General features: G+C 31.7%; 1 protein-coding gene across 1 annotated transcript in view; it reads left to right on the forward strand.

Moving 5' to 3' along the window:
- Nucleotides 1-10,908, forward strand: part of LOC117174673 (ras-related protein Rab-32-like) — a 19,742-nt gene that overhangs the window by 6,063 nt on the left and 2,771 nt on the right. The window contains exons 2-3 of the mRNA XM_033363969.1: nucleotides 1,673-1,705; nucleotides 8,621-8,717. Coding sequence (XP_033219860.1) covers nucleotides 1,673-1,705; nucleotides 8,621-8,717 — 130 coding nt within the window. The remainder of the gene's footprint in view (nucleotides 1-1,672; nucleotides 1,706-8,620; nucleotides 8,718-10,908) is intronic.

Here is a 10,908-nt window from a genome sequence, read left to right on the forward strand (position 1 = left end):
TAAAAAATATTATAAAATGTATACTATTTTCTTTTCGGATATTTAAAAATTACACAAATAATGATATGTTTGAATTGATTGCGCACGAATAATGATTTGTTGTGGTTAGTAGAAACGCATTGGGATTTACGTATAAAAGCAGTGAATTTTACGATTTTCGCTAATGATTTTTTTATTTACAAGGTAATAATAAATCTGAAAGATTATTATCTTTTACCCAGAATGATCAGAAAATTATTTTTATCTGAAAAACATTTTTTTCAACACTTTCGCCTTGAAATATTTGAATCCTAGGCCGGATACATAGCTGGCGCCTCCACACGGCGAACGTCAACTATCATGACAAATATTTTCCACAGCCCTCCAGAAAAGTGGCATTGGGCTGGTATGAATAAATTTTTCTCATTGTAATAATATTATTCCTACGTATCTTTTTTTCTTTCCTTTGTTATTTTTATGGATCTCACGACACAAAGAAGGAGTCGTAGTACTTTGTCACGATGGAGCGCATCTTCATTAATTTTCAAATGCATTTGATTGAATTTTATTTCAATTCTGCGAATGAACGAGATTTCAACTACAAAAGTGGTTGAATAATGCTTGAATTTTCAACATATTTATAACAGTGTAAACGATTGTACAGCAGATTTAACGAATGGACACTTGAGAATTGTAGAATTTTTAGCATGATGATTTCCCTGTGCAAAATATTAAAAAACATTATAGACTGTCCAAATTTGATGTCTCAGGTTCCATTTGTTCTTCCTCACTACTATGTTAGTTACAGCATATAATTTTATCTCCAAATTCAATTTGAGAAAACCCTGATAAACAGATAACGTGTGTGACATATAATATCATAAATTGAAATAGTGAAGTACGATTAGATATTGGTCTCTTCGGACTGTTGGATTTAAATAAATAAAATCAAAAGCAGAATTAGATTTTAGAATTTAAAATATGAAATTTTAAAACATTTTTAACGAACATATGTAAATTAAAACGATTAAATGATTTCAAGTTTCAAGCATTCAAAATTTCTCCAGTTGAATAACTAAAATGGTAAAAATGTGAACATTTTGAAATTGGTACCCTTAATAGTATAGTTTCAATTTAAAAGAATTGTAAACTTGCATTTTCAATCAAATTGAAAACATCCGGATAAAAGAATATATACATTTTATATACTATTACGGAATTTTCTGTTAAACTAAGCCTTTTCCAGCTCGTCCAGTGCTGAACTTGACCGTTTATTCTTACGGATAGTTCCGTAATAATAGACAGTATCTTAATACATTATTTCGTAAGTTTTGTATTGGATGAATTAAAGGCACATTGTGGGAAGTTAATGCAATTTACCAGGTAACTAACTTTTCTGAAAAATTGAAATAACGAAATGAAGAAAAATTTGCGTTAATTATTTCAAGTTTTATAACATAGAACACATTGTCTCCAAGAATATTAAATAATAACTTTTAGCGAATAGATTTTTTTGAAATGTATATTACTTTTTTCACATTAAACAAGGTTTTCTAAAGATTATTTTCTGAAAAAATGATGTATTATTAATAAAATAAAATTAAGAAGTGCTTACAAAAATGAGAAATTGTAAATATCAAGTAATTGTTGAGTTTGTATAAAAGTACCATATAAAGCCGTTTTTTATTTCTAGGTAAAACTGCAATCGTGAGGAGATACACAGAAGGTAAGTTTAATTTAAGTCTGTTTCTATGAGTACCAATAAAATCCGGCTTTTTCTAACAAGATTTCGGTACCTGTAACCACGGCCTTAATTCAACTATTCACAGCCATTCAGCATCAAGAGTATTTAGCGAATTGAATACTTTATTATTTATCTTATTCAATAAAAATATTTAAAATTTAGCTTCTGATTAATTGCCATGAAGTTTATTATTTGTACTTGAAAGTTTTGTGAATGCAATGATGTAGGCACCAATATGAAATTACGTTTGTAGCAATACATTTTATTTTAATTTGTAATCCGAATTAATGTGTGATATGAGAAGTCAGAAAGTAGAGTCCTTGAAGTATTTTCATTCAGCAAAAGCTACTTATGCTCGTGCGGTATCGTGCCACTGAAAATATGCAACACAAACATTTGACGGCTTAGAATATATTAAAATTTTCATCAAGACATATAGACGAGGACGTTGATAACATTGAGCATGCATAAATAGTATAATGAATTTTCTCTTCGGATTCACGTCGAGGGGGTTCTAGATAATAAAAAAATGCAGGGTGCCGACTTCTGATAGTGCGCACGGAACGGCGGTATCTCTTGCAAATTAATCTTTCGAATAATATTAAATATATTTTTCTTTATTTATGTTTAATTTAACATATTATAACCAATCTTATTAAAAAATATTTTATGCGATCTCTGGCGCGCTGAGTGAATGGGGTGAAATACAGGGAAGCAGTGAAATATGTACACTAGGGTGATCCAAAAAACACTTTTAGAGCTACCTGTCAAATCACCCCCCCCCCCCTCCCCAGTTTTCATTTCCGGAGGGAATAAATCCGTATTTTTTTCGAAATTCGAATAAACGCGTGCCACAGGACACTTCATAATCCCATTTGATTAACATGGGGAAATTTTGGATTTTCGAAAAATTGAACTGTTGATCCAGGGTTTCATCGAAACGTTTCAATTTTTTTAGAGAATGAAGAGGAGTGTATAGGAAATAAAACCATACTAATAACTTTAATTGTTAACCTACTATCACTCCTCTTCTGTAGTGCCCCAAATATGACCCAAAAATAAAAAAAAACTACATTTTTATGTATTACTGCTAATTTTGAGCAATTTCTGTCGGCTTTTTCATACAAATAATTACGAATGGACAATTTGAATATTTCCCATGACATTTTAAACAAAGTTTAATTGTTTAAATAAATTTAACTTATTTAAACAATTATTTATTCCCAAAAATGTAAAAATTAATCGTATTTTCAGACTGAAATGTAATATTTAGTCATTGTTTGAACTAGTGTTTGTTTAAAACATTATATAATAATTTAAACAATTAATGTCTATTTATTAAAGTTCTAAAAATTGAGCCAGAGATGTCTAATTTTTTCTCAAGCCGGTATCCTATCCTACTGTTCGTTGAATAATAACATAATTTTGATACATTTCTTTTAATGTTTATATACTCTATTTGTTTGAACCATCTTTATTTGCTTAAGAAGTTTTTTTCAACAACTTTAAAAAAGTGAAATACAAATAATTTTTTTTCTACCTGAATAGCAGTGTATAGGAGGAATACATTAGTAATTTTTCAATTGCTTAAACAAAGATGATTTGCTTAAACTATTATTTTTCCAAAACTATTGCTAACATTTTATTTTTCGAATTAAACAAAATCTTGAAATATTTCGAGGAGTAGTGAATTCTACTAAAAGCTTTATGTAATTGTTTCAACCATTTTTATTCGTCCAAGCAGTTTTCTAATAAAAAATTGGATCAATAATATAAAATATAGAACATAGAATTATTTTCGTAAATATATATCCACTTTATATGCAGTCTAATTACAACGCTGTTATAAAACCATTCTTCCTTGGCCAAAGACAATGTTTTCTCTTAAAACAGTTTTCAATGATTTTTTACTATCTGTAGTAGGTACTCCTTTTCATCCTAATTTTTTGTTATCAATCAGATAAAATCTGATATTAATTTAACATCTATTTCAACAGTATTATTCACTACTGTTAAATGTTTCACAATTTTTAAGCCTAGCTAGACTAGGATAAAATGCTCAGATCAACTAGTTTCTAGAACAATCCTCTAATTGAATAAAAAAATTAATCATTCTTAAACAATATAATTACTTTTTACTGCATAAAATTATGATGTATAGATTTGGCAGTTAATCTACTATATACAATTGAAATTTGCGCCTCGATACCGTCCACGCCGTTGCATAGATTCAAGAATGCCACGACATTTTTCCACACGGGTAAGAATGAAGATAACCTTTTTTCTTATTACTGATTAACCATTTGATCATGAAAAGGTATTACTTATATATCTCCATCCATTCTGATGCGTAATCTTTAAGAAAAATTGTCGAGATTCCAAATCGCGAAAAAAAGTCACGTGAATTCGAAGTGATGAAATGCTGAATTTTCTTATCTATTAATTATTGTTTCATGTTCTTTGATTCCAGACGGTTAATATTATCGTCACTTTTAATTTTTTCGTCAGTTTCAAAATTGGCTGCTCTTACGCTTTCTATTATTCAAATGATTATAAGTAATTTTTTTATTATTTTAATTATTATAAATATAGCACTTCTTCCTCATAAATATTGTTCAAAGAGAATGTTGAAGCTTGAATCATAATTTGCACTAGTGAATGTGCTTTTCATTTCATTTTTTAAAAGTTATCAACAAAGATGCTTAAGCAAATGAAACTAGTTAAGAACTAGAGATTTGTTAAACATTAGACGAAATGTATCAAAACTATGTAATAGTTTAACAAACAGTAGCGTAGATTACCAATTTGAGAAAAAAATTGGACATTTCTGGCTGAATCTTAATGGTTAAAAAAAATTACTACTACAAACAATAACGAACTATTATATTTCAATCAGAAATTACAATTATTTTTTCATGTGTTGGGAATATATAATAGTTTAAATAAGAGTAATTTATTTAAACAATTAAATATTATTTAAAAAGTAATGGGAAATATTTAAATTGCCCATTAGTAGTTATTTGTATGAAAAAGACGACAGAAGTTTGCTAAAAATTAACAATAATACGTAAAATTGTATATTTTTTAATTTTGGGTCATATTTAGTGCGCTGCAGGAGGTGGGTGAGGGTGGGTTAAAAATAAAAGCTATAGTATGGTTTTATGTCGTAGACACACCTCTTCAATACCCAAAAAACTTCGCCCGGTGGCACGTGTTAAAATTTGAATTTCAAAAAAAAATAACGGATTTATTTCCTCCGGAAATGAAAACGTTTGTAGTAGTGACTTTTGGCGTGACTTGAATTGTAGCTCGAAACGCGTTTTTTGGACCACCCTAAGGTACATATTTTATTGTATCACTGTATATTCATTCAGCAGGCCGGACATCCTATAGCATCCGCAAAGAGTTAACAATGTTTATACATATAATATTCAAAAAAAAATTTTTTTTTATCATTTTCCACTGCTGCGGTTTTGAAATTTCAATCGTGAGTCTGTGTCTGGTCAACCCTTTCTCTCGGAGGCGTAGGCAAAAATGCCATACTTATTTTTATAGTAAAGAACACTATTCATGCACACAAAAATTAAAAAAAAATTCAACCAGTAAAGGAATCTAAAGTATTTTAGTCTACGAACCGAATTCGTTTCAGATTAAAAAAATAATGTGTCTAATCTAAGCAATTCGTACTTACGAGGACGTCAGTTTAATTTACCTCGGCACCAGGTGTTTTTCTCTTAGCCACTGATTGCTCATCTGAATGAATTCTTCCTAGCATAAATTCAATTTTGTTGCTTCTTTTTGAATTTCAGGTAGTACTTAAATTCAAAGTCTTCCAGGCCATGCAAAAACTTCTATTGCAGTTTTCTAAGTCTATTCTCGCCAAGACGGGCGTCCTCGTGAAAACTGCCACTTATGGATCCACTTTTCATCAATGGGGAGTCAATCAATAAAAAACAGACTACAGTATAATTTATGCCAGAACTAAAAAGACAAATTAACAAGTTACAATTTAACCGCTACCGGCAACTTACCGTGGGGGGGGGGGCTGCTATAGTATGATGAATTTCCCTCCTTGTTCCTCGGTCCTGACGTGATTATATTAACAGTGACGTAGCGTAGATTGTACACGTGTCACTTTGGGAATAATTAAAGCTTCAGGGTGGCTGTAAAGGGATTATATAAGTTTTTTTAACGGAGTTTTTAACTGAGATTGGTTAAAATATGTTTAAATAAACATAAAAATGTACAGTACATTTAATTTTAGTAAAAATTTGTAAATTCACTGATTAATTCGTAAGAGATACCGCTGTTTCGTGTCCTTAATCCTGATCCCGCTTACCGGGTAAATGTACACTTTCAGAAGCCGGTACCCTGTATTTTCTTATTGACTAGGACCCCCTGACCTTGAATCCGAAGAGAAACTGCATTACACTTTTTATGTATGCTCAATGTTACCTACGTACTGCACTAATGCTCGAATTCAATTTAGTAAACAAAAGTAGACTAGGCTTGACAGAGATATTTTGACTCATTATTTTTTATAATTATAATATAAAGTAAGTAGAAGATATAAGTAATACCTTTTCATGATCAAATGGTTAATCAGTAATAAGAAAAAAGGTTATCTTCATTCTTACCCGTGTGGAAAAATGTCGTGGCATTCTTGAATCTATGCAACGGTGTGGACGGTATCGAGGCGCAAATTTCAATTGTATATAGTAGATTAACTGCCAAATCTATACATCATACTTTTATGCAGTAAAAAATAATTATATTGTTTAAGAATGATTTATTTTTTTATCAAAATAGAGGATCGTTCTAGAAACTAGTTGATCTGAGCGTTTTATCCTAGTCTCGCCACTGGACCGTGAGCCTGTGTCGCGTCAGTGCTGACTCAAGGTGGACTAGACAGAAACAGTACGCGCCATGAAATTTTTCCACCCGGATAATTTAAAATCTTTGATTCATGTTTAACTTGGAACTGTTATCACAAAGTCGAAATGAGCTGGCGATATTTCCCGCCTTACAATGTGCTTTCCGTAATAAAAGCTCTAGCGCCATGGATAACCGGATTAATCTTAGTTAAAATTCAGTAATACTATATAATGAAATTTAAAATATACTTTTTCCCAGGAAAAGAGAAATAGTTGAACTCTTGCGTCGTGAAATCTGCATATTCCCAAAGATTCACAAAGATTTAAGTTTAATTGCCCTTTTTTCTGAAACAGTTTTACACGAAAAAAATTCATTCGTAAAAAAGTGACGAACTTGTAGCTAGGTCTCAAATACAAGATAAAAATGTAACATTAAATACTTACTTTCTATCAGAAATGTATGGATAAATTACAAATTAAATTTTATTTGTGTTATTTGATTTATGTTAATTTATAAATTCACGACTTAGAGGATTCGAATCCTCGAAGACTGCTGACTCAGCAGTTTTTAAACATAAAACAAGAGTGCTTAAAACACGCGCAGCCATCGAGGTCAAACAATGCTCATTTTGTAATACATCGTGCCACTCTTCAGATGAACTCGAACCACACAAACACGCGTTCATATGCACCACGCGTTTGGGCAAGCATGCATACGGGCCACGTGCAGGTGAACCTACATCCCATTTCCTAGATTTGTCGGGTAAGCTCGTTAGTTCTCTGAGAATCTTTTCCCAATCACTTATAATATTTTTGTAAGTATTCACGAAAAACAGTGATGAACCGTTTTAGAAGTTTTATATAAAGTTCGTTAATTCTTTCTCAAAGTTCGTAGATTATTTACGAAAATACATCAATATCCGATGAACTTTTCTCATATCCGAGACCTGGCTACTAATTCGTGAATTTCTTAAGGACAAATTTTTTCCATGTAGTACAATTGGTTTCGTACACAGTAATACAAGAATATGAATTTCAGTAGAAAAAGGCGGTTGACTTTCAGATGTAACCAAAAGTATCATTCGCCTGTTGAAAGTCAACTGATGATGATAACATGACTTTCAGTAACGCGTTTGGTTGAAAGTCAACTGCTTTATGTACGTAAAATGTACTTTATAGGTTAATTTAAGACAGCTGATTGTTGAAATTCATAACATTTATGCGCTATCTTTCAGTTATTAGGTACAAGAAATTAATCTAAAATTAAAAATTGAATAATTTTAGGAAATACATTTTTTTTTAATGTGAGCCTTGAATAAATCATTCACTTATGCCTCATAAATAAAGTTGTTTTATCCTCCAAGCCGATGAGATTAGTAGAAGGAAAAAAGAACTTAAGCGCAGTAAACAAGGCGCGTATATTCATTTCAAGCTACCAGATACAGAACATGAATCTACAATCCTTTTTTATATCTTTTTTTATCGCATATGTACGATTATTCTATTTATAATCAAAATCCGTTATAGATCTGAGTACATATATCAAAGTAGGAAACGTTGAAGAAACGACTACCATGAGCTCAATGTTGATCGATACTATCCAGTGCTTTCGCCGACATCTTGGCTACTCTCATCTGCTCTCTTGGCTTCTCTTTTAAAATCGCCGAAATCCGTTAAAGTGTCTACGAATCGCCGCATCGCATTTCGCGCACGCCTTTCTTCCAGCACAAATTGAATTTCAGAACACGCGAATGAAAGCCATCCCAAACTCAACATACCTGTCAGTTAATTATCATATTACTTGTATATCAGATATAAGACACTAGACTTAAGTTCCATTTCTGGTTGAAATTAAGTGACTTACTTAATTTAATGCAAAAATGAAATTCATCTACACTTAAAATTCATCATCTTGTATTACTGTGTACTTTTATATTCTTAAGTCGTACAGAGCAGGTTACTCAACCTTTAATCCAGTTTTTGTATAAAAAAATAAAAAATATATACTTAAATTAATTTTCAGGAAAGTTTTCCTCCAATTACAAGATAACCATAGGCGCTGATTTCGCAATCAAGACTCTCGACTGGGACCATCACACAAAAATAAATTTACAGCTATGGTAAAATTCATGGTAAATTAGAAAACCCCATGGCAGAAGGGGAAAATATTTGTAAATCCTCTATTAGCTAAAGGTCAGCGAGGAAAGTCGGGTCTACTCATTTGGTATTCGCCCAGTGCCAAATATTTACGTTTTGCCAAGCATTTAATCAGGAAGTATTTGGCGAATGGTAAGTACAAGCATACTTATATTCGCCAAATACTGACTCGTTTTGGGAACGCCAAACATTTGCTCGCAGTCGTACTCGAGGCGGAAAATTTTATAATTTTTAAAATAAGTTAATAAATAATAAAAAACAACTAAATTATAATGAAGTATACAATAGTAAATATGGAGATTAATGACATTTCCGATGACTTTTGTACAAGGTAATAACTTTCCATACATTTCATGAAGTTTAACTTTTTATAAATGTACTGTGAAATTTTATCATATTAATTAAAAGTATACGTCAGGAATATGACAATATTTTCATATTAAAATAGGCATGGTGCCAGCCTAGTTGAATTAAAGGCCTATGATAATTAGTTACTCACAATTTTCTCCTTCATAATAATATAAATTTCTCGCTAAAACTTTGGGAAATGGTCAAGAATATGAAAGCGCATGGTTTTCCAATAATTTTTAATTTTTAAAAATCTGCCCGCCTCACGAGCACATTCTCATCACGCGCGCTTCGCTTCATTCAAAAGTTTGAGCGCGTCTAGGGCTCGCGGCGGTTGAATCTCGCACTTCGCGCTCGATAATGGATGACCTCGCGCTTCGCGCACGGCTATTTATTCTTTGCATTTGGAATGCTTGAATAAAACTTTATCAAAAAGATCTCCTTTAGATGGAAGTCTTTTTATGCGTCTTCATATTCTGAAATGTCTACTCAATTAAGTATGGTCAAAGATCAAATCGCTCAAAGTTCTGTTGGCTTTGAGGTACACATTCTCATCGTGACACTCGCGCTGCGCGCTCGATTTTCGACAGACATTTGTAAACAGGTATTGGTCAATGTTTTTTTTTCATAATTTTTGTCATTTTTTGACAAATTTTATTAACTTTTTTTTATTTTCAGTGTTATTTTTCAGGAATAAAACAAAAACTACGCGTTCTATGAAGAAATGATTCTTAAGGAAATTGTAAATCTTTGTAGGGATCACAACATTTTTTTAAATTGATCTTTTTTCGTATCCGGCAGAGTTTGACCACAAAATAGAATTTTTCATTATTTTTTGTGCAATCAAAATTTAAATTTTCGATTGTTTAAGAAAATCCAAAAATTTGGTATGATAATCTTGATGGGGCTTGCAAAAATCAATGTTTTTCTTCTCTTGCCTTTTTTTCATATATTTAAAAAATTTTGAAAATGCTATCACTATAAGAATTTTCTTTTTATCGAAAAACTGTGGTATTGAAAAACTGTGGTGTCAAATTTCGGACGATTCTAATACTTTCTCAATCTTAAATTATGAGAATGTGAAAATGTAGTTTTTGATTTTCTTTACCATTTCTCAAAACATCAGCGAAAAATATATATTACTGTGGAGAAGAACTCGGAGAAACTGATACGGCTCACGTGGTTGATAATTATCACAGAGAAATCACATTTATGAAATTAAGGCTGAACGGACTAATCGTTTTGTTTAGTTTTTTGTGGCTTTTTGCATGCATAATCTAAAGTGTACAAAGACGTGTGGCACAATGCGTGTTTTTCTCAGTAAGGCTGTCTATTTTTCATGTTATCTAGACAAAAAGATGAATCTATTTGGGCTTATTTTTACAAATGCGATTTCTCCATGCTTTTCATGCCCCTTGAGGGACCTGATTCTGGCTTCTGTTATGCAAGCCAGATGTTGTGTTGTGTTGTTACTATCCAGGTGAAAAAGTCGATGCTAAGTTTCAAGTAGAACGTTAAATATAATTTTCAGTTTACCACCTGAAATCGAGGTGAAATTCCACGCTGCTTAAGGCGGTGTGAAGGTAACACATATACCTGCCCTCTCAGCGACTTTTTTTATTGTCAGCGCTGGGCTCCATCTTTAAGCTGGGCGGGACGCAGTGGCTCTCAATCAGTGGCTACTACATTATGTTCCAGTGGTTAATTTAAATTAAATCCTGTATGAAATCTGTTTCGCATTATTATAGAAGTCGAGTCGAAGGCGCGTGACCGTGTTACAATTTTTGAGTAACTGCAATTCAAGGT

This window comes from Belonocnema kinseyi, chromosome 6 (genome assembly GCF_010883055.1).
Source record: "Belonocnema kinseyi isolate 2016_QV_RU_SX_M_011 chromosome 6, B_treatae_v1, whole genome shotgun sequence".
Lineage (NCBI taxonomy): Eukaryota > Metazoa > Arthropoda > Insecta > Hymenoptera > Cynipidae > Belonocnema > Belonocnema kinseyi.